Below are 24195 nucleotides of genomic sequence, written 5' to 3'. Positions count from 1 at the left end.
ATTTTATGATATACAGGAATAATAATTATTTACTTAATATAATCCTATTTAAAATAAGCGGTTGTTCTGAAATCGATATATATATATACCTCGCGGATAAGCAACAATATATCGTAAATGACATTCGGTCACACTAGCGAACGCCCAGGGAAAGTTTTGTTTATTTTTTGTGTCCCCCATTTCTCCCTCTGGAATAATGCTGAATGCTAAGATCGGCAAGGTCGGGAAAGTGCTGGTGTGCGGGATGAAGGGCGTAGGCAAGACTGCTTTGATTGAGCAGCTGGTGTATGGCCACGTCAATCCGGAAACAGTGAGTGGGCGGCGTGCGATACGGCAAAAAAAAACTGGTTGCTCATCATAAGAAATATATTTCAGGAGCTGCATCCCACAATTGAAGACATCTACGTGGCTAGTGTGGACACGGGCCGGGGTGGAGCTCGGGAGACCTTACGCATCTATGACACGGCCGGACTCCAGGGTGAGCAGCAGCAACTTCCTCGGCACTACCTTCAGTTCCCAGACGCCTTTGTACTGGTCTACGATCCCATGGACCCGCGCAGCCTGGACATGCTGGCTGATATCAAAACGGATATCGAGAAGCACAAGGAAAAGAAAGAGATTCCCGTCGTAGTGCTGGCCAATGTTCGGGCTCGGGCAGCACCCAATCCGGTCGAAAAGGTCATGGACCGCGCTAACATTTGGTGTCAGCGAGAGCGTATCAAGCACTACACGGTGAACGCCATGGAGCGGCCATCTCTCTACGAGCCCTTCACTTCGCTGTGTGCCCGTCTCCATCCGACGCAGACGAAGAGCACGTTCCCACAGCTACGCCAAGTCATGCAAAACCGGCAGAAGAGCGAGGCCTAGGGGACCTCATAACCAAAAGAGGCCGATATTATTTAAGTTTTATCTTATTTATCCATTTAGGGAACTTGCCTTGTATTAACCGCTGAGCTTTAATGAGGGCCTGAGCCCGAGCCACTTGTACTTATGTCTATCTGTTTGTGAGTGTCCAACTGAATCTAGTATTTATTACACCGAAATGTCTAATCTCATTGAGAGAGAATTAAGCGTAATCAGTATTCAATGTTCAATCGCAGCTAAACGGCGGCGTAGTGATTAAATAACCTTACCGAATTTCTTCTCTGCGGAACTCCCCTAGAATCAGTTGTCTGTCAGCCCCTTCCTCGTAAACAATGCTGTTCCGTACCTCCTTCCTAATTGCTCTTCTTGCACTTATTTGTGCTAGTCATGTAGCTGTGGGAGTGGGCATAGTAGTGCCGGGCACAAAGTGGTGTGGACCTGGAAACATTGCCGACAACTATGATGATCTGGGCACTGAGAAGGAGGTGGACATGTGCTGTCGGGCACATGACAACTGTGAAGAGAAGATTTCGCCGCGTCAAGAAGCATTTGGCCTACAGAACGACGGGATATTTCCGATGTAAGAATAAAGCACTTTGGAAAGGGTTTTAGCTCAATATGCGTGCAATCCCCGCAGATTCTCTTGTGCCTGTGAGGCTGCCTTCCGGAGCTGCCTCACCGCTTTACACAACGGACACTCCTTGACGCTTGGCAGGATCTACTTCAACACCAAGGATGTGTGCTTTGGCTATGGACACCCCATCGTTTCATGCTTGGAGAAGCAGGCGGACTTGTTCGAGACCCGCTGTCTCTCCTACCGAGTGGACGAAGGTCAGTCAAAGCGCTGGCAGTTCTACGATTTGGCACTCTACACACACGTAAGTGCCAGTGAGGAGGATTCCCGGGATTGAACTTAGACATCCGGCGATAAGCTTCAAATGTTTACAAAACAGATGGCACTGAAAAACGAAACTGAATGTGATTAGGGTTTTAAAAATGTGAGTTTTGTGCTATCAATTTGTAAAATAAAAAAGTCTTCCTGGATTTAAATTAAAAACATAGTTTTCAGCTTTTTAAAAATGTTTTTAAAGCTGCGCAGAGCGTATCCGAAGTAATTCATATAAGATATGAGAAATCTTAACTTCAAACGATAAAGTACAGAAAATATTTTTACATATTATTTATTTGTTTTAGTTATGGTGTTAATATTAAAATCAAAGGTTTCAAACCTCTGAATTCATTAATATCTGTTTTTTTTTCAAACTTAAAAAAAGTATACAATGAAAAGATATTAAGGAAAAAACTAACTCTCAACTTGGGGGATTCAGTTTAAATTAAACTCATACCCTGAAAATGTTTTTAAAAGTAGGCAAGTGCTGAGTAATTTATACCATCTGAATGATATATAATTTCTTATCTACAAATCCTCGATTGGGGGTCAGCCCGTCGTTGTTGGAATCGTGAAGAACGGCATGTCGTAAAACTGCCAAATCTTGGCCTTAGTCTTGTCCACCTGATAGCGAATGCAGCGCTTGCGAAAGGTACCTTCCTGGTACTGCTTGCATCCGGATGTAGGATATCCGTTGGCAAAACACTTGCTCCTGCTGCCGTAGTAGATCCGTCCCAAAGTTTTTGAGGTGATGCTGTTCACGGCCTGCAGGCAGTTGATAAACTTCTGCTCGCAAGTGCACTTAAGGCTAAATCAAATGAAGAATTATCAATGTGCACCAAATCGATAAGGGACTTAAGAAGTGCCTCCGCTTACATTGGAAACCAGTCCGTGTTTGTGGGGAGTCCATGAAGTGCACCATGGGACTCGATAATCTCGTCGCAATGGTCGTGTTCCCGACAGCATTTGTCCGTCTCCCGTTCGCGGCCCAAATCCTCATAGTTGGCCGCCGTGTTACCTGGTCCACACCATTTGGTTCCCGGCACTGTAATGCCTGTGTGGGGAACTGGTGGTAGAGCTTGGTTATAAATGTCCTCATCCTCAAAAATGGCTTCATCTCCGAAGGCCAATACCATGGCTATTAGGCCAGAAAAAAACACCCCGCGCAACAACCACATGTCTAAGCTTTCGCAGTCAACAAAGAACTGAGTTTGAGTCTGTGCACTTCAGGCACTTATAACTGGACTGATAAGGGCGGCCAAGAGTAAAACTTGACAACCTAGTAAGAGAGATCTTACGGAATCTGTATGCTCTTACTTGTAATAATAGGAAAATATGAGCACAAACGCAATTTAATTTTAACAGTTTTTTAGAAACAGTTTATTTGTTTATGAAGTCTATATACTAGCTAAGTATATCCTTAAAAGCATCAGCTGCTGTCTTTGCCGTCTTCCGCTTTGCCTCCTTAGGCTGATCAGAGTCCAAATGCTTAGACAAAATCTCCAGCCACTGGCTAGGAGAAAGCTTATACGTATCTAGGCGATATTTTTTAAAGATAATCTGGCCATGGGGTGATCCTTTCAACATATTAGTCTTGGAAAACAGTTCCTTGGCCATGCGAAGCTTCTGTGCATCTTGTGAAGCCTTGAAGCACACCTCAAAGACGCGGGAACCATGTCTAGTGATGGCCAAGTCCACGTAGAAGCCATCTAGCTGCCGGATCAGACGCTCTCGGGACTTTTCTCCAATAAATTTACTCTGCATGAAAGCGTCAACGATATGTGAGCCATTGGGTGTGTTGAAGACCTGTGCAAGCTGTGTGGCGGGCAAGTCTAGGATGCAATTAACCAGAAAGATTGGTTTGTTGAACTGCAGCAGATGTTGAGCAATAAGCGAACCGTGGAGATGAACGAAGCCTGACTCATCGTTGCCGACTATCTCAAAGGGTTTTAGCTTGACCAAGCAGTTAAAAAAGAGTTTAGACTTCTCCTTGTCACCGCTGACGTGGAGAGCACTCTGCAGAGCTGCTATCATTTGGACCTGCTTCGTGCCTAGTCGAAGGCACGCTGAAGACAAGGCGGACACGACGCCGGTGTATCCCATTTTAAGGAGCTCTTCTACATGCGGCTGGAGCTCATTGAATACGGACTCAAAGTCGGAAACCTCTTTGATGTGTTGCAGAAGACGCTGAATGGAGAAGTTCGTACCTTGCTGCTGAGCTAGGTAAGCTATGCGGTTGCGGAAAAGCATAGCATACAACTGGGTTAGCAGTTTCGATCCTGCCACACCCAAAATGGTTTCCAGCAGAACGACGGAGCACTGGTGGTGGAAGACTTTAGGTAAGTTGGAATCAGTTTGTTTTTCCTCAGTGCCTTCCTCTGTCTCTTTCGCCTCCTCTTCTTCATCGATCTTTATTTCGATTTTGGTGTCTGCATCTTCTTTCTGTTCGTCATCATCGTTCGGTTTTAGCAGGCCGATCGTAAGAATTTTTTTGGCGAAATGCTTGAGTACACTTTTGTCCGCCACACTCAGGGCCAGACAGATGACACCCAGAAGGCTGGAAGAGTGCTCCTGGTAGGGAAAGTCGGCAAAATGTGGCCACATCTCTAAGCGCTGGGGGAACTCCTTCATCACCTCCTTCCATTCATCTGGTACAGCGTACAGCTTTCGATGCTTGGCCATATCGGTGCCACCCTTTTCAAAAGCGATTTTGGGAACGTGCATACCGACAAGGCATAGAATGGAAGTTCGCATGATATGGCTGGCGCAGGTGTCCCAAACAAAGTCCTCCAGATTGTTCAGCATGAACTTTGAGATGCGCAGCACGAACTGTCGGCACTTTTCACGGTGATCCTCGCTAAAGTCAGCTTCCAGGTTGTACTCCTCCTCCACTTGAGCGGCATCTGGCTTTGCTCGTTTGCTTGAAGTACCTGCATCGCTGCTGTCCTGAATAGCTGACTTTCCCACTCCCCGCAGGAAGGCAATCTCGACCATTTTCTGCAGGACGTGTGAGGCAAATCGATCGGAGCACAGAGGACGCAGAGTCTCGCCAAACTTATTGAAATAGCGCTCCAACTGAACATCGTCCACAAATCCCACCAGCGTTTCTAGTGCCTTGGACACTATCTGATTGGAGGCCAGGTGGATCTCCTGGTCATGTGTTTGTTCGAAAACATTGTTGGCCATGTTGACTACGGAAAAATATGGTAAGTAAAGCTAATTGAAGGAAAACAATTGCTGTCACTAACCTCGCTCCTCCACGTCCTCGAATCCAACTTTCATGGCATCCAGAATGTTGATGAAATAACTGAACTGCTCATCGTCGATGTGAGTGCCTCTGCCAAAAATTCCCTGCTTGGCGAATCCCTTGGCGTTTCGCATAAAGCGATTACCCTTCTTCTTGGGCCGTTTACGTTTTGAGTTTCCTTCTGACTGCATTATGTTTAACTAGAAATTAAAATTAAAATGTACTTTCAACGTGCGCCAGAACACGCTGTAAAAATAAAATACCACCGTACCATACAAAATATACTAATCTTGCATATAAGTGGTCATACTTCAGCCAAATCAATCGAGTTGTTTTGCCGATGAATCGATATTTATTTATACTGTTTGCGGTCGAGTTTGAATTCGCTATTTTATTCTGCATAAATGTCTTGAGAATATTATCATTATATTATTATCATATTTATTAGTATTTATATGTATTTGAAATAAAGGACATTTAAAAGTACGTTGTCTGAAAAAAAGACTGACTTTTTAAACTGTTAATTCTATTCAAATATATTTATTTATACTAAGCACTTACAAATTACCGCTAATTTATTAGCTTAGCTTTAGCTACTGTGCAATTTGTGTAAATCAGCTAAAAATGGTAAAAGAGAAGAAAAAAAATTTTTTTTTAAGTTTCTTATTTATTCAGGATAGGCTGACATAGTTAGACCCCGGTTGGTTTGATGGTATATATATTTTTTAAAATAACTTGAACATTCACTTTGGAAAGCGAATTTGGGTTTAGAAACACTTGGAACCACAGCCCTATTTCCGAAACTATAATTCAAAGCAGTACAAAGATTAATGAAGTTTATTTTACCATTACTTACCATTATCATTATTACTAAAATAGCATTTTGAATTGTGGGTTTCGTTTGAGTGGTAAGGTTCCTGATCAATCAGGTTTACCAATCTGTCTTTGGCAGAAAGACTGTCAAAGAGGGCATTGACAGCACGAGGATTAGAAAATAATAATGGGATAACAAAAAAACACATTTTCAGTAGCCATTGTCTTTTTTTGAAGCCTTTCAAGGCGTTTCGCAGACTTCCTTTACATTTGTACAATTGTATTTGAACATCGTTTAAGATGAATATTCTTTGAATTTCTATTTTCCTAGAAGAACACACAAAATTCCCACATGTCAAGCCGTATAATTGTGAATTATAGGTAAAAATTGCAATCCCCTCATTAAATTCGGCTGATGTATAAGGAGCAACAATTTACTGCCGTTAATTAAATTATCGACTAAAAGCCGCCGCCGGATAAAAGAAGTCAAAATATTTTGTAACCAGAGATGAGCCATCAATCTCGCCCAGACACGTGTGCGCTGCCCTTCTCCGCTTGGCAACGCCACAATCTCTAGGATAATGGGGGTGCGGTAACGTCTGCAGAGTGTAACTACAGTATCAATAAACAAATCAAAGAGCAGCCGCCCTCGGCTAGCCAGTCAGCCAGTCAGACAGCATCCACCCCACGACTGCAACCTTGCGCATTCTCCGGGGTTGCCAAGCACCGCCCCGTTGCCAAGTGAGCTCGAGCCTGGCCACCGAAGGACTCATTACATAGGATGCGACGCGGCGCGGCCTGAACCTGGGTTCCAATCCAATCCTGAACCCTGAGAGCAAAAAGGATGCCTGTGGGAAGAACGCAACGCACGCGCCGACGCCGTCCATTAGACATGGCCATTAGCATTGGCAGGCTTACCTGTCGACGCGGATTATTGTTGTGGTCAGCCGATGCTAATGGGCCTGGCAGGCGTTATCCTTTTCGGCGATTTTACAGGTACTGATTACGACGAAAGCGTGGGAAAATGGTACTCTAACAGTGTGTTGACATAGTTTTATCACTACTTGAGAAAATAGTGAAGTGGAGTAGTAATTTGTTAACAAAAGACTAATATCATTACTTCTATCGATTAGTTTGATATCTTATGACTATAGTATCTGTTGTCTCAAAATAGTCTTCAATAATCAAATCCCAGTAGTTTAAAGATAAGCGATACATAACCAGCATTACCAATGATCAGCAACCACAATGTTTATGTTTTCGAAGGCAAATGCATTTCAAAATAATTTAATAGAATTTATTTTTAACAAAAATAGAATTACTAGAGGCTACAATTAAAAGTGTATAATTTATGCATGTACGTAGGTTTATATATATATAATTTTTGCACGTTTCGATTTGATTTGCATTTCGGTTGGCCATCCAACCGCTCTAAAACTAAAGCCTAGCTATTTACACAGATCGATGCAGTAATCGTGGTTTAAAGTGATTCCTTCCGGAGTTCATCCAAAAGCTTGTGCTCCAGCTTGGTGCCTTTGTCTCTCCATTTCTAGTTCTCTCCATCTCTTGATGCGGAAAATGCCATGTTATCCAGAGGGTGTGATAGTTAATGATTGCATATCGGTGATTTGCTAAGATACTGTCATGTCTGAAACTACGCTTGGGTAGGTCGAGCTCTTACCCATGTCATGTTTGGATCATATCATATATGGTTTGCTTTCTCAGTAAATTGAAGATTCAAATTTTCGCTTCACATTAACTATAACCCTAACATCACATTGGAATTTCATCTATTAGCCCTTTATGGCTTCGCTTGCTCTTGGGCCATGCGAAGGCTTTGTAGCATCCATTATGTTCCAGTCATGACAGCCTTTCAGCAATTGAGCGATATGTAAATCTTGTGTTGCTATGCTGAAGGATTCCGGCGATATTGCTAAGTTACTAAGTTCCTCAGAAGTAGAAGCTCTCGGACTGCTGCTGCTGCTGCTGGCGCTGTCGCTGCTGCCAGGCGATGTTGCTGCTGCTGCTGTTTGCGGTGGCCATGTTACTGTTGCTGATCCCACCGCCGATCCCGCTAGTGACCCCGCCACTGCCACCGGCGGCAGCGGCCGCCTCCAACTAGAATCATAAGTGCTGGTACTCGCCCATGTCGTACATGGCGGTCATGGGCATGGCCCCCATCACGCTGTGCAGGTGCGAATAGGCCACGGCGGCGGTAAGCGGAGGCATTTGCATTTGAGCAGCGGCTGCTGCACTAACTCCCCCGCCACCACTACCTACTCCACCGCCTCCACTGCTGCTTTTGCTGGCGACGCTGCTGATGTTGCTGGCGGGATGTTGCTGATGTGGGTGGTGTTGCAGGCTCTGATCGGTGGCAACATGCTGCAACTGCTGCTGATGCAGACCGTTGTTGTTGTTGTTACCGCTGCTGTTGTTGCCGGGCGAGTGTTGTTGCTGCTGCTGCTGTGCACTTTGGGTGGGCAGCATGCTGCCCTCCATCTCGGAGTCGCTGGAGGAGTCCAGGTGCTGCTTGTCCGTGGAGCCGCTGCAAATGAAATTAAGAAATTGAATGGTTAGAGGGAAATTTATCACAAACAAAATAACTTAATTTAGGCTTTAAATATAAGCTTAAAATTGGGATTTAACCTTACTTTTTATTAAGTAATAATACTAAATTACTGATTTTATGGTAAATAAAAGAATCATAAACGATTCTATGGATTGAGATTTAACTTTATTGGCATTAAGGGTTATAAACCAAAAGTAACCTTTATGGAGAGTTTTTATAACATTTTAAAACATTTATCAGAATTTTAATTGGATTAATTCCGAAATTTGAAATACAATATAAACTTTTGATACTTGTTGCTAAAGTTAATGTAACCTGATCCTAGTTTCTCCATTTAAAATAACTTATTTCTAATAAGACATATTCAACTTTAAATAACCAATAAAATTATGTGTTTTATCGAGCTTAAGGTTATCAAATGCACTTAAAATTAATTCAAAGTGCCAAAATTAACCCTCTGCCATCTTATAATGTGGCAACTGTGACCCGAGGCGTAGCATATGCCTTTGGATGTCAGCATCGCTTACGTTAAAATGTGTCAATTGTTGCGACTAATTTATGGCTGTCAACACACCCACACATATAAAGTGCATAATTTATTTATAAACAAATGACAAATGACAGGGGCACAGCAATTGCAATTGAAATGGATTCCGGAAGGAAATCGTCTGCCTCTCGCGTTCCAATACATGGTGTCATGTTCGCCTTTTTGAGGTGTCACCTCAGGGACTCTGTGTAGACGGTCCTCTGCCCGAGCGAGACGGATGACTGGTGGAACAGGGAGAGCATGCATTCCCCAGAGCATTCGGATATGAAGCATCTGATTTCACTTCGTCGCCAGCCATGGGTTCAAGTGGGTGCGAGTGTTGTTTTTGGGGGTGCTGCCATAGCCCAATACAATCCTAAGTAGCTTGACTTTTATTATATGTGGCTGATTCCGTAAATGGCATTAGAATGGCAGCCAACCCCAGACCGCACTTTAGGGTTAATGTAAGACGGCCCCCCGGGGGATGGAATCACAATCACAATCACTTGGTAATGGCTAATACCCGGCCATAACAAGCCTGCAACTCGAGCAACTGCCCCTCCTCCCCGCCGGCAATCATCGTCGGCAAAGTGTTAATCTTGTCGCCAATTGCATGGCCGAGCACAATCAGTAATCGGTTATCAGCAGCCGCATCGCAGAACCAGTTTGCAAAAAAATTGATGACAGCAACGGGTAACATCAACAAACAACACGGGGCAGCAACAGGAATCATCTTATCAAAGCGTGGATACCCTCTTTAAATATCTTCCTCTGCAGATTCTTGTGAGGAATTCTGAACTACTACAAATGTCTTTGATAAGTATAAAGGATCACTAGTCTTAATTATTAACATCTTCTGATACTTTATATGATGGCATCTGTGAACTTCTATTGTAACCTAAAGTAACTATATCTAAGTACTACATGTGTTTAATTAAAAGGATTAAAAGTCGAAAGCAACAAATTGATTTGGTCAGCGGATGAAACCGGACCGAGGGTATGAGGGTATGGGTATCGAAACCGGCAACGAGCCTCGTTCGGGGCAATGCAAAACATTTAAGCGCACACTCGACAAATTTGCGATCGGTCGCAATGGGACAGAGACGGAGGACAGGACCGATCTCTTGCCCGGCGGATACACCTCCAAGTTATTTGCTGACTCCACTTCCCCAGCTGCTGCGGATTCTAAAAGGAGGAGCTGGAGAAGTTGGAGGAGCAGCCCACATACGGCGCAGCTGTACGATATCGGCAATCATGTAATTGTAGATTGTATCCCGCGAGTGGCAGCCACCAACGGCGATGTCATGCCATTATTTCTTGCAGCGTTTGCATGAACTTGAACTTGGTCCAGTGATCATAGCGGGGTGGGCGAGAAACCATAAGACATATGATTTTGATGGACACTACTCCCCCAATTTCCCGAAATACCCGCTTTCGGACTGAATGTGGACATTAAAGTAACGCTCGTCGTGGGCAAAAATCGATGGCCTAAGCACACCAAACATGAGAAAAGGCCCATCCCAGAGAGAGAGAGAGAGAAAAGTGGGGAGCAAACAAAAGGCAGCAGAAGCATATAAACAATGATATCGAATTACCACAGTTTCGTAGTGCTGCCCCTCTCCTTCGGCTCGGCAACACTTATTAACACATACAGACGGACAGACGGACAGACAGCGCCCACTTTTGTGGGCATGTCCATGCCCAAGCCCAAGCCCATCCCCATACCCATCCCATCCCCATTTCCAGTGATTGCATTATTATAAACACAAATGCCTTGGCTCAGTTCGGTTTTCCTATGGTCCCATGGACTGGCATCATCGAACGGGAGCAGAGAGTCGTCTCAAGGACAACTCCCTGGGCCAGAAGTGAATGTCACATAAAGTTTATAACAAAATTCAAGAGTCGGAGCAGAAGAAGAAGCAGGTTTTGGGTCTCCAACGCGGTGTGTGGTCCCCCTGAATAAAGGTTCTTCGGGCTTTTCTTTCCCGGAGTCTTTTTTCTTTTAATTTTTTATATTCTTTTTTTTGGGTCTGTACCCAGTGAGGGGGAATTAATTTTTTACTTGTTTGCTCAATTGATTTTTTGTAGCCACAGACATTTCGGCCAGAGTCTGTCTTAAGCAGATTCATTAGCTTGGTAATAATGCATGATCGGATTATGTTTAACTGGAAACGTTGAGGGAGGGGAGTTGGCCCAGAAACGAGTTTGCCACGTGAGTGAGTTGTTCGCGTTTTCATATGCAAAAGGGACAGAATAGAAAAGTTTGAAAAACGTTTTGGTCAAGACAAAGTTCGAGTCTTAGCTTGATCGCAAATTTTGATATAACTTATCAAAAGACATCATTCTATTTGGCATAGATAAGCTTCAAATTAATAAGACCAAAGATTATCGTCGTATGACATAACCCCATGATTTTCACACGAAAGAGAGGAGGAGAGGCAAGGACTGCCGTCAAACGGTTATGGTGGATGACTTCAGGACTGGGGCTTCCAAGGAATTCCATTGCTAATAAAAATTATAAGCCAATAAATCCTAAAAAAACAAACAAACGGCCCAGGCCCAGACCCAGGCTCAGGCCCTTGAAAACGGGGCTCAGGGATCGCAGAGATCGGGAGATCGGGAAGATCGGGGCGAACGAACAGGTTGAGTTATCGCATTGCGCGATCGGTACACAAATCTCGGGACGTGTGCTCAGCAGGACACCCAACTAAACGGGGAACAGCGATCCATAAGTGGAATCTGAAAAGGTGTTGATCATAAATTATCATTTAATTTACGCATGTGTGTGGCTGTTGTTAATGTTCCTGGCGACCCTCTGACACTCACAAACGCTGGCTGAGGATGGGGAATTAACTGGGCAAGACTAACCTCACCTGGGGCTTGGGGTTTTCGTTCTTGTCTAGCCATCGTCTGCCCGGGCATTGTGCCATTGTCTACAACTATGTAAGATCCCAAAGATTAACCCAAAGTCCGAGTCCAGCGCTGTCATCGTTATAAGATATTTTATTATCAGTACGCCGAACATCCCAAAAACTCGGAGATGGGAAGTACGTAGAGCGTGTGGAGCATTTTATGCTGGCCGAGGATTGTTTTGACAGTTTTTTATAATTTTGTGGCCTTTTAATTGCCCTGCCCGAGGCGAATCAGATGGTACCTGACATAGGAGACACGTCGAGATTCCAACCCCCCTGCTGACTAACCAAACTTTTATGTAATCCCCAAGTCTTTTCAGCACTTTGAGGCTTACAGTGTTTGGCGGCTGTAGCTAGAGGAAGCCTTAGAAAACCTCTGCTGAGGTCAAGTTGGAGGAGTAGCTAAACAGCAGAAACAAAACAAGTCTTTTTTACATTTCTAACAATAGTAATCTTACCACTTTGTAATGATAAATGTAAAGATTTAAGGAGAAATTTATTAGTTACTTTACGTTAAGAGCCATAAGAGCCATATCAAAAACCATTGGAATTCAAAGAAGGACTCCACTTTAAGATTATTTAAGGTAATAAAATATGCATAGAAATATAAATACGTATATAAATATATGTAAAAAATAAACAATGTACTTTATTTCCCATTCCGATGAGCTTTTCATACTTTGTGTCTGATGAGGCTCCAGATGAGATCTAATTATTGTCAAGAGAGTTTACACTTGACACCCACTCCCCGGAAAAGCGAGATGTGCGGAGATGGGCTGCCGTGGATGTCAATGTGGATGGCAAGCGCCTCCGAGCGATTCCGCACCACCAACCGGTCCATCATCACCAACAACATCATTATCAACGCCATCAGGGCACGTATAGGGAATGGGAATGGAAGAGGGAATGGGAAAAGGAATGAGAACGAGAACAGAAGGGAACGGTAAGGGGAACTGGAGAGGGAACTGGAACCGAACTGAGGAACTGAAAACAAACACAAAGGCATTGGCAGAGGAGCAAGGAGGAGAGAGCGAGGGGCCTCAGACGGGCAAAAGCGCAAAATACATAATAATAAAAACAGAATGTACAATAAAACGAATAAAAATGAATAACGTGCTGGCGGGGAAAGGGGACAGGGGACCAGGGTGAGGAGTGAGGGGTTCTCCGGGCGAACGAATAAAGAACACACGCACATTTTGTGGTAACCCGATACCCTGGCCAGCTACCCTCCAGCCAACCGTGGCATTCGACGAACGCAGAATGATGACGATGTCTGGGGGAGATGCGGATTTTGTGCGGAGAGAGAGGGGTAGGGGCAGGGACAGGGAAAGGGAAAGGGGAGTGGGTTGGACTTGGGACTGGAACTGGAAGTGGAACTCGGACTGGGTCGCCTCGGTAGTACATATGTATATAGAGAAAGAGAGAGGAGAGGAAGGTGTCTGGAACTGGGACTGTGCGAGTGGGAACGAGCAGTTGTGCGACAGGGATGGACGAAGCCTTGAGGTACTGAAATTCCCGTAGAAATGGCCCATAATGCCAGGCAGATCAATCAATTCCAGTTGAGATGGCCCCTGTATATCTATTCAATGGGAGGGATTCCTTAAATCAAAGAAAGAGCATCTTTGTCCTGGGTTAGATGTTAATACATTTTATCGATTCAGGGATTGCTACGTTGACTTGGTCTAGGGATCAGGATAACATTTCTCCATTAACTAGTTAAGTTCTCCATTAAGAATCTTATAGAATTAAGAACGTAGTCTGTTCAAGGAGAGATATGAGAAGATTTAAGGTTTTCTAAGTCTGCATCGGATTCCATTCGATATACATTCCAGAAATAACCAGAAATCTTTAAAGGTTTTCAAAACAGTTGATTTGAAATACTAACAAAAATCGGTAGCTAACATAATCTTTTGAGTTTTTTATTCTATTACGATTTAAGAGTTTTTGATATGAATTTTATGGAATTTTCGGTTAAAGAGGTCAACGTTACACCACTGAAAAATATTAAAATATCAAAAATGCTTTCTTCACATTTACAAACTGTATAAAATATAATTTAAGAAACTTATTTTACGGATTTTAGTTTAGCTTCAGGGTCAATAATCGGCTATTTGTGTAATTGAAAATCCCAAAATGTTATTATAAGATCTTTTTTTATACAAAAATATCGAATTTCGAATGTTTGGGTTAGTTCTTTAAAGTTTTCACCCAACTTCAAATCAAACAAAGCATGGAAATCCGATATTGTTATTGGCCGTATTTCAACGCCTTTGGAAATGCAGCCCTAAGTAGACTGTGACTTCAAAGTTCTTTCAAAATTTATTCGAAATCTAATTAAATTTTTAGTAAAATCAAAAAAACATGCAAAAAACCTGGAATAAGGCGTTCCACAAGCGCAGAGTGGTGAGTAATGTTCCCAAATTCCGAATCAGAAGTAGAAGTTATGACCTAATAGTCCAAATTTCATCCAGTGGAATACGGTATCGAAGCCTGGAAGGATGGTGTACTATATGCAGCCGCTGGTGGAGCACTTGTTCGACACCTGGATACAACCCTTGCCCTTCCCTACGCTTCTGAAGTTCTTCTACAGCTGCGTTGTGCTCTTCTTCATCCTGCTGCCAATCCTTTACCCAATGGTGGTCCTGCTTCTCTACTATGGAATATTTCAGTACGCCGGAGAGCAGCACTTTGGCTTGGTAGTTCCAGAGAACTGTGACCTTCTGGGGGCCGCCACTCAACTGTGGCGCTTCGAGGTGACCAACAAGAAGTATATGCTGTTCGTGACCATGTACATCGACAGATACCGCGTCATTATAACCGCCATATCTTCGACAGTCGACTATATGCGCATGGCTCTGTGCTTCGTCTTCAGCTGAGCCAGGATCGCCAAGTACCCGATCAGTATTTGCCCCTTCCGGTTGAGGAATGGTTTTGAAATAGTTTTAAACTTAAGCATGTATTATACAGAGGTTCTGAATATATATTTGATAATTTTTTGTTGACTTTTTCGAAAAATCAATCTTTAAATTGTAAATTAATCAAATTTATCAGAGATGAGAGCATTGAAAACAATCTACAAGATCCGAAAGCTGTTCCAAAGAGTAAACTTTTTAGTTAGATAGTTATTTTTAGAAACTAATTCGATCTAGTCCTGTGTCTATATTCTAGATCACCCAGGCGTAGTTCTGAGCCATATCATCCCATCTACCTACGTACGAGTATTTAGAAAATCTGTTCTCCATTCTTCGTGGCCCTGCAAAGGTAGTGCCTATTCAAACAATAACCACTTTGGCAGTTGTTGGGCTGTTCAAAGTGCCGCTTTAGATTCAGATTTGGCGCCGTTGTGGTTTGCTGGCTGCCACAAAGCTGCATGGAACATAGATACACACACCCTCATGCAAAATGAAAAAGAAAAACGAAAAACGGAGAGGAAAAAACAATATGAAAAGTTAAAGTAGCAGCACACTGAGTTGCTCATCGAGGCAACAGCCATAAACATATATCAAGTTACCGGCCACCAGGAGGAGGAGCAGTGGCAGGAGGGAGCTACGCAGTGTATGGCAGTGTATGGCGAACTATCGCCGAGAACGAGCGTGTATCTGTGAGATACTTTTGTCAGCCGTCTGGGTGTGTGAGTGCGCCTTGCGGTTGCCACGGCATCCAATTTATAATATTTTTTGCATTATTTCTGTTTTTACCATTTTTTCCATTTTTATTACGACAATTTCTCGCTTCTCGCCGTCCGTTCGTGAGCCAAAGGCCGGAGTAGAGGAGCCGTAAGTGATATACCATTTAGCATAATGGAACTATCCTGGCGAAAGTTTCGGGCTTTTTGGCAATTTACCAGCTAATGATAGTTGGCCGAATGGGTGAAGCACTGAAGAGGTGTGGGGGAAATGCCGCCACTTCAGAAATTCCATTTCCATTTTCACTTTTCCGACTGTTTGCACTTCACATGACTTTCAGCGGCATGGAAGATGCAGAAGGACCCAAACTGCCAGCTCAAAGGACAAACAAAAGGATGCTAGCCGGCCAAAGGATGTTTAATATTTGAGAAAATAATTCCTATCGCCGGGCAGAGATCTTTGCCACTCGAAGAGGAAACATCCGAAAGGAGTGCCACACAACTGCTTGCAACTATTTGCTTAAGCGGAAATGCAGATGTTCAGGGGAAACCGGGAACCGGGAGAGCAGGAAGGGTGCGGACTGGCAGGACTGGGGATTTTAATTAGTGACGAGGCCTGCGAGACATATGCCGGAGATATGCATATTCCGAAAGGCAAACATCAACAAATCAAATAAAAATAAAATAAATATATAGGAGGATCATTTTGGAATTTGGAACAACATGTTAATGACTTTGTCAGCGGCTCTTTCATTCTTAATTTTTTTTTTTTGGTTTCCAACCCCCTCTCTTTTTACCACAGCGTGTGGCAGTTGCGTGTTGTCCTTGGCACTAATTAGCCAGCCCCACCATCACCTCCACCAGCCACCCACCCGACGACCTTGAAAGTAAATGCCGTCAGCTTTTGTAATTGAAAATTTAAATGCAAATTAATATATTATTTTTCGCGATGCCTTGCACGCGTTGACACTTGTCAGCTATATCGCAGATAAACCATAAATATATAGACCTATTTATACGTAAGCTGTGGATATATATCTCACTCTTCCACGTGAATCATAAATCAGTATAGATATCAGATTATATATATGTATATATGTTAATTTCAACTCACTCTTTATGTTCGGCAGCTCGATCTCTTTGTCGTCGATTCTTGAACCAATTGGAAACCTGTAAGTGCATAATGTTGCAAGATTAAAAATAGTTCTTAGACATTTGTAAACACTCGCAGATCTGGTCTATGATTAATGAGATGCAATTAACATGTGGAAGACGGCATCCGCGAGGAATTTCAATTGAAATTTGTCAAAAGATGCGTTTGACATCTGTGTCTCATTTCTGTTTTTGGCATCGCCAATCGACTCACCTGCGTGGTGGTCAGTCCTGTGGCCTCCGCCAGATCGCGTTTCTCTCTCGGCGATGGATATGGATTGTGCGAGTACCAGTCTCGAAGTACAGAGCGGGATTTTTCCTATTGAAGAAGAATGTATTAATTTAATTTACAAAATAATATCTTGTAATTATAACTAATCGACTTTAAAAGGATGTCTTCTTCAAGGATTGGACATCCTTGAGGCTTCTCTTTAAGGGTATTAAATAATACATTATTATTGAGTTAAGAAACTATCTGTCTGAATCGCTTATGCAGGTAATGTAAACGAAACTCAAAAATCTCATCTCTAATATGTACTATATAACTGTTTAATGAGTAGCAGGGAAAGAAGACTCGTTTAAAAATCGATATTTCGATAAGTTTAGGAAATAGATCCTCGTTTTCTCTGTTATTAAGCATAAACTGGGCACTCTGTTAAAACTTAACGCGTGCTAAGCTCACAATTTAAAAGCATGACACAAATGTTAAGTCCCAAATGTGGTAGTCTAATGGCCGATTAGTTTAATTTAGTTAACGTTTACAGAAGTTGGATGAGTATCCATGAAGAATGTCTTATAAAAGTCAGTATTTTTTCTGTTATTAAGCAGATGGTAAGCTAACTAGGCAAAAATTGAATGAGTATCCATCAAGAATGTCTTATGAAAGTCAGTATTTTCCTATTCAATTCTATGCAAATATCTTTCCTCCATTAAAAGGTGCTACTTCAGAAGCCTCCATAATCTCTTCGAATCATCTGAAAGCCCGTCACAAAGTAAACAAAACATTTCCTGTCCAGGATGTTCGAAAGGCGTTACCCCAGCGGAATCAGGCAGTTCAGTTGCATGCAATCAGACAGGCGAGCGGGCAGTTGTACGATTTCCGCGCTTGCCACAATTAAAATGAAAAGCGGCCCAGGACGACTCGGAGTCGCCCTAGTCGCTCGCTGCTCAGTGCTCAATGCTCAATGCTCACCTTAAAACAGTAGCTTGTCTCCTCGCCATCCCAGATGGTGCGGGGCAATGGAAATTTACGGCGAACACGATATTTGCCAACAGCACCCAAGGGTCTTCCGCGCAGTTTTTCGGCTTCCACATAATGCGCTACAGCCGGAGAGTAGAATGGAAGAGGAGGAGTTAGGAATGGGGAATGCATTTTGGTTACTCCACTCGGAACATTTTTGGGGTTAAGCAGGAGTTCGAGGCTCACCTTTCAACCACAGGGCCTGGAGCTTGGCGTGATTTTGGGCCGAGAAGTGGTGATGCTCGAGCAGACGGTACAGCTCCTTGTACTGGCCGCGATGGAATGCAACAACCGCCTTGGCCTTCAGCACGGACTCGTTCAACTGCAGCTTATCACATTGTGGCAGCGACCAGAGGAAGCGGCCCAGTCTTTCAATGTTGCCCGCCTGCTGTAGAACCTGTAAAAGAAATTTGAATTTGTTTACTTTTATTTAGTAAAAATATTTTTTAAAGTAGTTCGATTTAAATTCTAATTCTTGTTCTTGTTCTGTATTAAATCAAGGTATAATAATTACCAACAAGAATTGCGATCTTGGTCTTATGATTCCAGAAGAATCTTAAGTAATCAGGCGTCTTAATAGCTTAAAGCTTATCATCAATAAATATCAATAAATTGTACAAATGCAGATAGCTTTATCAAGGTTATAAGGTCTACTAAGACCCCTATTAGGTACATACTTTTAAGGATCTCTATTCCTGCTCTATCTCTATCATTAATACATTCTATCTTATTACCTCGCAGACGCAGGCCACCTGCTCCTGGGTGAAGCCGAAGCTTGGCAGATTCTCCCTACCGCCAGAGCCTCCGCCACTGACCACCCCGCCGCCTCCATTGCTGCCGCTGTTCAAGTGGAGGCCACCGCCTGCTCCACCGTTGTGCGTCATGATATCCAATGTGCTGCTGTTGTTGTTGTTGCTGGTGGTGCTGTTGTTGTTGTTGTGCAGAGCGACGGATCCACTGAGGCCCGTGGGACTGTAAGGAGGCGTGTGGCGGGCGGTGAGAACGGCAGCGGCATTGGCCGCCGCCAAATCGTAGAAATCTGTGGCGGGATGCTGTAACATTTTCTGCGGGAATCGAAGGTTTGGATGGGTTGTTGTGGGGTCAATATCAAGGACTCCAGAAGTGAACGTCTAGATGAACTAGTATATTGATAAACCTTAACTAATATTTGCTTAATTCTTTGGTTTTTTGAGCGCTGAAAAGAAAGTTTAAGAAAAATCATGGGATAAGTTGGGTGTAAGTAGTGGAAATGTTTTTAAAAATATCGAAGTAAACATTAAAGCTAAATTACTTAAAAATAATTAGAAAAACAACAGAATAAGTTAGTGTTTATGATAAATTGCGTGTTTTAATCACACTAAGAAGGTAAGAAGTTAACACCCTCAGGCATCCCAGATTGCAACACCTAGTTTGCATAATTATCAAACTAATTAACCCACCGACTTTTCATCTTTTTATTGCCGGATTGGATTAATATTGAAACAACGCTAATTGAGGCACATAAAACTGTGGAAATTACCATTGAATGGCAAGTGATTTTCCCCCCTTGATACTTTTGGGAAATGTTAAACAAAACAAGCGTGTGTCTGCTTTAATTTGCCATATTCATAAGCGATTTGGAAATAAGAAATCCAAAATTCAATTTCCAAAATCCAAATCTAAAGCCAAAAATCGAAATCAAAACACAGCCTCGAATGGACCCCATGTTGTCAAACATGATTAACTAAGACCCGCGGCAATTATTAATGCGATATGTTCGATTATCGGAAATATGGCTCGGTCAGAGCGGAGCTCGTTGGGAGCTCTCTAACCTGTCCGCACCCGACCAAGAGATCTCTTACAAAAATAAACTCTTTACATAATATATGGGGCGCATGGTGTTTCGTTTTCGGTATTCCTCTGATTTCAGAATTCTGTATTCGGTTCTAAGAATATTTCTAAAATTACCAAACGACGGCGACGACGCCAGTGATGCCAGCGACGCTGTTGCCATCGCGAGAGGCCCCCACATGTATCCCCCAGATAGAATATCTCGACTGCATTTTATAGATGTTTTGATATTTGCAATCGATCTTTCCTCTTGGCCATTCTGTCCAGATAAACTGATATAGATATAGCAATATATCCACATGTATAGATGTAGATATATAGAGACCCAAACCAAATCCATACCCCACACCGACCACCGATACTCATATATCGAGAGTCGAGTCGAGTCGAGATATTCTTGGATCTGTTTTCAGTTTCAGTTCTCGTGTATGCCGGCCAGATTATATACACAAAACAAGAAAATAGAGATTTCGGTTTGGCTGCTGCTGTAACGAAAATACCAACGCCAAGTTGGCTGCTCTTGAGTCATCGGCCTAGGCCAGATCCCCCGCAGCCGCCTCCTTCTCTTCATTCGCCCGGTGGATGTGGATTTCTTTCCAATTTCTTCAGCTCGCTGGGATTCTTTTTCTTTGTGGCTTGTATTTTTGTTGGCCTGTTTCATGTTTGACGCAAGTAAACAAGCAAAATGCGAACGTGAAACGAAATACGCGATAAATTTTCAATCTGTTTTGGCTAACACACAAGTGGATGGTATTCGATAGATACAATATGCAGTGGTCTTGATGGAGTGTATAGTATTAGATCCCAGATGTATTTCACAGATGAAACTTGAAAGTTCGAGATCAATTTGCTAATCACAGATCAGATTGGTAGGCAATCTTTAAAGAGTAGAAATCCCCATATGAAATTTTCAATTTAAAGCCGTTCTATGATCGATTTCAAAGTTATTTGGTCATAATAAACCATCTAAAAGCTTCGAGAAGTAGCTGCTAGATAGCATACCAACGTTTATGACCCTGTACCGTTGCACGAACCGCGGACCCTGCCCCAAAACTATGTAAGAACACCAGCAGCTACGGCAGCTGCCCCGAAAGATACTGTATCTGATGATATCGTGGCTGCATCTTTTGGCTGCCTCTTAATTTCCCTTGTGGGAGATCTCTTATCGCCTTCTGCCTGACTTTTGTGGCATTCGAATAAAATTAATTTAATTTATTTTACAAATTTCGTAATTTATTTCCAGAGCTGGGCTATCTATCGGATTTCTGTATCTGTTTCTGTGTCGTGTTTGCCCTCCATTCCCCATTGTTTGTTTTGACTTTTATAAGATTTTAATTTGAGTGTTATTGTCTGTTGGAGTTTGCCTGAAATTCGAGAGCAGACACCTAAGCTTCCATCTCCGGATTCTTTCGGAGTGTTAATCAAATTGAATTGTTGGAACCGCCTAATTAGTTTGTAATCAAAGTCCACTTACAATAAAACTCGAGACTCCCTTTGCACTAGTCGACTAGTCGATTTGATTTCACTCTACGTGATTCACTTTTAGGGGCATTCCCGTAATGAGCTTCACACTCCCAGAGCTTTGCCAGTGAACTGTCCCCCAGGTTTAGGAAACCTCAGCTCAACCTGGAGCAGGGGCCATCGAAATCTGAAAGCAACGCGCCTGTTTTCTGCGGATAACATCGAAATCATCTGCTCCGGCGTCTGTGTTTATACAATGTAATCGAATGGGTATGGGAATGGGAAGCCTTGTGCCAAGCAACCTGTTGTGGGCCAGCCCCCGTTCCGGGTAATTCGAACAGCGGGCTGGCCGCTTGTAAGGATTAGTAAGCAGTGCAGCCAGTGCAGCCCAAGACAATCGCCACCCGACAGAGATACACTAATACAGCGAGATATTTTTAACATTTTCCGTTTAATTGCCGCGTGAAGGGAGCAACGCACAAAGAAATCGAATAGAACGCGGCGTAATGAATGAAATTTGTCAATTTAATGGGTTGCACACACATGTATCTTTGTATCTGGCTGCCTCTCGGCTACTTTTCGCCTTGCTGCGCTACATTTGGCCAAACTTTGAATGAAACTCAAGGGAATTCTGTTGAAAGTACCGCCCGTTGCTGAATTGCTACCAAATTACGACGGATTCTGCACGCCGGTGCGTAAAATGATCAAAGCTGCGGTGGCCAAAGTTGCGTATCTGCATCTGCTAGGTCGAGTCCTCTGGCCGAATGGAATGCGTAAATTTGTCAATTTGGCCACTTCCGAGATGGAATCTATCTAGATCAAGATGTTCCAACATACGACTTTTCCCACAAATAGGTTCACAGAATCGTACGCAACATCTGCTCCCATCTCCGCACTCAATTAATCATGCGACTTCTGACGACAAACACGCGCTGACCAATTCGTTTAAACGTTTCCAATCCCCGAAACGAGTCTCGTATTTAACCGGACTAATGTTGGCCCCACACCCACTCACCTCTCTTTCTGCACTACAGTTGCCTCTCACGATAAGTTCATAAAATGTTCAAAATTCTAGCAAAAATCGAAATGATAAAGACAAACTGTTTTATAAATAAACACGGTGTCCTATGGATTCGAGTACCAAACTGAGATGCGGGTGTGAAACATCTCGGTGATGAATGAATGACAACTGGAAACGGTTTTTCTTTCGATCCCCTACTTTTCCTCTAATTAATAAATATTTCTGGATTGAGTGGGCCGATTAATATTCGATATTGGGAGGTGAATAAAAGAAAAGAATTTCGCATTTTCCATGTAAACAAGTTTTCATTTCCAAATCTATATGTAAACATGCAATTCTCGTGCTTTTTCCTGTGAATTATTTCTCAAGTGCCTCGAGTTGCTTTTCCAATGGCTGCTGGCTATTTGGAATTTGCCAAGGAAATAACCGCCAAAAGGCCAATTGCACTTCGGCTCTCTTCTTCCCCAGTTCAAATGGCCAACAAGTTGTGGATGCCTTGGCTTCTATGATAGATTGATCCATTAGAAAACGGGAAAAGATACGTCTTGACATTTATGGACTGTTCTGATGGCTCCGTTCCGCGCACATCTTAGAAGCTTTCAAAAACACTCCGAAGATCTTTTAATTAAGTTATTTATATTAAACTCAAGGGGTTGGTTTAGTGGAATAAGCATAGAAATATAGTTATTTTAAGTTTTGTGGATATATAAATGAGTAATTTTAAAGTGATTGCTAAAATTATTGGTACTTGGATTAATCATGAGTTTATTTTAGTAGGGAATAAACGCCTAACACTCAAATAATTTGAATGAAAATCGTAGTAAAAAACCTAAATCTTGATTGTTAACATTCTTTTTCTCATGGACTTAAAGTTATTGATTAAGCAATTGATTAATAAAAGATTGAATCACTGAAAGATTTTAGTTTAAACCCATTTATTGAAAGTTGCCATCGAAATATAATAACCATTCTGCATAAGAATCTTAGCCCATTTAAAAATATTTCCAAAGATTTATGCTCCAGTAAAAAAGAAATGAAAGTCTTTGCTAAATATAAGTTTTAGTTTTTTGTTTAAGTATAAAACTTATTTATAGCTCTGGCATAACTTTAGCTATGCCTTTCTTCGAGAGTAAACTTTTTGCCGTCGGCAACATGAAGACCCGTCGAAACTCAATCCCGCTGCTCACCTGTATTTTGATTATTTATTGTTGATACGTATCCGTGTTTGTTTTTAGTTTTTGTTTGTTACTTTTATTGTTTGGATTTGTGCTTTTGTTGCTGCGATTCGATGATGCTGATTGGGCTATATCCACAAATGTTAGAAGTGGCAAAACAAACGATGATTTTCGCCGTGTGGTTTTCCCTCGTTTTGCATTTTTGCCAAACTTTTCAAATTTTCAAACATGTGCCGCACACTCACTCACACTGGCGCACTCACACAACGAAAACCGTGGGGCATATGTATATTTATCAAACGCACTATGTGTTAACACGTGTTGCAAATTATATTCTTTCGAGGAAACTTTTTGCTGTTCTGCCGTGACTCGAACAAATTGCACTTACAAATTGAGGGGCGAATTCGGCGACGACAGCACTGAAACAGTGCCAACAAAAAATGGCCGCCAGCGGATTGATTAGCTTGAATATCTTTATCCTATTTCTCGATTTGTGTGCGTGGATTGGAAGCGGATTCGTTCTTTCATTGGGAATTAAATATATGTGTTTACTTTGTGCGCGGGACTTCGAAAGACCGCCGGATCCGGATCCGGACTGGATTGCTGAGCGAGCGACGTGGGGAGATCGGGCAGCGAACCGCACGCGACGGAATCTCGAAAACAACTGAGAACTCTCCGGTTCTCAAACCTCCGCGAACCGAAAACGGCCGCGATAGCAGCAGAAAATGGTTGGTGCTGCCTCGTCAGTGTGCGTGCGCTAGAACGAGATGGTTGACGGCTGATGCGAGTGTATGAGTAAGCGAGCACCAAGGGGGTGAAAAGGCACAATGCACAGTGGAGCACATCAATGATTTTTGTGGCTATTGTTAAT

At 42.7% G+C, this 24195-nt stretch overlaps 6 protein-coding genes across 7 annotated transcripts; 3 read left to right on the top strand and 3 right to left on the bottom strand.

Moving 5' to 3' along the window:
- The first annotated feature begins 111 nt into the window (after positions 1-111).
- LOC108113245 (NF-kappa-B inhibitor-interacting Ras-like protein) lies at positions 112-1066 on the top strand. The gene is made up of 2 exons (XM_017223791.2): positions 112-310; positions 376-1066. Exons 1-2 carry the CDS (start codon positions 197-199, stop codon positions 865-867), a joined length of 606 nt encoding a protein of 201 aa, XP_017079280.1. The 5' UTR covers positions 112-196; the 3' UTR covers positions 868-1066.
- Positions 1067-1194: 128 nt separating this feature from the next.
- LOC108113247 (phospholipase A2) lies at positions 1195-1925 on the top strand. The gene is made up of 2 exons (XM_017223794.2): positions 1195-1444; positions 1502-1925. The coding sequence occupies exons 1-2, from the start codon at positions 1197-1199 to the stop codon at positions 1773-1775; spliced, it is 522 nt and encodes a 173-aa protein (XP_017079283.1). The 5' UTR covers positions 1195-1196; the 3' UTR covers positions 1776-1925.
- Positions 1926-2029: 104 nt separating this feature from the next.
- On the bottom strand, positions 2030-2939 carry LOC108113246 (phospholipase A2). The gene is made up of 2 exons (XM_017223792.1): positions 2630-2939; positions 2030-2561 (listed from the first exon to the last, which is right to left on the bottom strand). The coding sequence occupies exons 1-2, from the start codon at positions 2929-2931 to the stop codon at positions 2303-2305; spliced, it is 561 nt and encodes a 186-aa protein (XP_017079281.1). The 5' UTR covers positions 2932-2939; the 3' UTR covers positions 2030-2302.
- A 165-nt stretch (positions 2940-3104) lies between these two features.
- Positions 3105-5251, bottom strand: LOC108113360 (nucleolar protein 9). Its single transcript, XM_017223924.1, has 2 exons — positions 5002-5251; positions 3105-4944 (listed from the first exon to the last, which is right to left on the bottom strand). The coding sequence occupies exons 1-2, from the start codon at positions 5189-5191 to the stop codon at positions 3158-3160; spliced, it is 1977 nt and encodes a 658-aa protein (XP_017079413.1). The 5' UTR covers positions 5192-5251; the 3' UTR covers positions 3105-3157.
- Positions 5252-7088: 1837 nt separating this feature from the next.
- Positions 7089-23968, bottom strand: LOC108113290 (protein sine oculis). The gene is made up of 7 exons (XM_017223840.2): positions 23337-23968; positions 18572-19032; positions 18024-18234; positions 17790-17917; positions 16812-16916; positions 16560-16615; positions 7089-8358 (listed from the first exon to the last, which is right to left on the bottom strand). The coding sequence occupies exons 2-7, from the start codon at positions 18896-18898 to the stop codon at positions 7938-7940; spliced, it is 1248 nt and encodes a 415-aa protein (XP_017079329.1). The 5' UTR covers positions 18899-19032; positions 23337-23968; the 3' UTR covers positions 7089-7937.
- LOC108113292 lies at positions 14098-14835 on the top strand. Of its 2 annotated transcripts, XM_017223841.2 has the most exons (3): positions 14098-14223; positions 14292-14596; positions 14656-14835. In XM_017223841.2, exons 1-3 carry the CDS (start codon positions 14182-14184, stop codon positions 14753-14755), a joined length of 447 nt encoding a protein of 148 aa, XP_017079330.1. In that variant the 5' UTR covers positions 14098-14181; the 3' UTR covers positions 14756-14835. The 2 variants fall into 2 exon arrangements, with proteins under 2 accessions (XP_017079330.1, XP_041675648.1); XM_041819714.1 differs by having other exon boundaries at positions 14292-14835.
- Positions 23969-24195: the final 227 nt, after the last annotated feature.

The sequence above is a fragment of the Drosophila eugracilis genome, unplaced genomic scaffold, assembly GCF_018153835.1.
Source record: "Drosophila eugracilis isolate 14026-0451.02 unplaced genomic scaffold, ASM1815383v1 contig_90, whole genome shotgun sequence".
NCBI lineage: Eukaryota > Metazoa > Arthropoda > Insecta > Diptera > Drosophilidae > Drosophila > Drosophila eugracilis.
This window is presented reverse-complemented; position numbering and strand designations above follow the sequence as displayed.

Bases quoted from the DNA above. Each gene is read 5' to 3' on its own strand.
- LOC108113290 (XM_017223840.2), bottom strand. From the start codon at position 18,898: ATGTTACAGCATCCCGCCACAGATTTCTACGATTTGGCGGCGGCCAAT. The intron at 17,918-18,023 runs GTGAGCCTCGAA...CTCCGGCTGTAG, and splicing joins CCAGGCCCTGTGGTTGAAAG to CGCATTATGTGGAAGCCGAA. The intron at 16,917-17,789 runs GTGAGCATTGAG...CTTCTTCAATAG, and splicing joins AGACAAGCTACTGTTTTAAG to GAAAAATCCCGCTCTGTACT.
- LOC108113247 (XM_017223794.2), top strand. From the start codon at position 1,197: ATGCTGTTCCGTACCTCCTTCCTAATTGCTCTTCTTGCACTTATTTGT. The intron at 1,445-1,501 runs GTAAGAATAAAG...CAATCCCCGCAG, and splicing joins AACGACGGGATATTTCCGAT to ATTCTCTTGTGCCTGTGAGG.
- LOC108113245 (XM_017223791.2), top strand. From the start codon at position 197: ATGCTGAATGCTAAGATCGGCAAGGTCGGGAAAGTGCTGGTGTGCGGG. The intron at 311-375 runs GTGAGTGGGCGG...AATATATTTCAG, and splicing joins GCCACGTCAATCCGGAAACA to GAGCTGCATCCCACAATTGA.
- LOC108113246 (XM_017223792.1), bottom strand. From the start codon at position 2,931: ATGTGGTTGTTGCGCGGGGTGTTTTTTTCTGGCCTAATAGCCATGGTA. The intron at 2,562-2,629 runs GTAAGCGGAGGC...CATTTGATTTAG, and splicing joins AACACGGACTGGTTTCCAAT to CCTTAAGTGCACTTGCGAGC.
- LOC108113292 (XM_017223841.2), top strand. From the start codon at position 14,182: ATGCAAAAAACCTGGAATAAGGCGTTCCACAAGCGCAGAGTG. The intron at 14,224-14,291 runs GTGAGTAATGTT...AATTTCATCCAG, and splicing joins CGTTCCACAAGCGCAGAGTG to TGGAATACGGTATCGAAGCC. The intron at 14,597-14,655 runs GTTCGTGACCAT...TATCTTCGACAG, and splicing joins ACCAACAAGAAGTATATGCT to TCGACTATATGCGCATGGCT.
- LOC108113360 (XM_017223924.1), bottom strand. From the start codon at position 5,191: ATGCAGTCAGAAGGAAACTCAAAACGTAAACGGCCCAAGAAGAAGGGT. The intron at 4,945-5,001 runs GTTAGTGACAGC...ATTTTTCCGTAG, and splicing joins CGAGGACGTGGAGGAGCGAG to TCAACATGGCCAACAATGTT.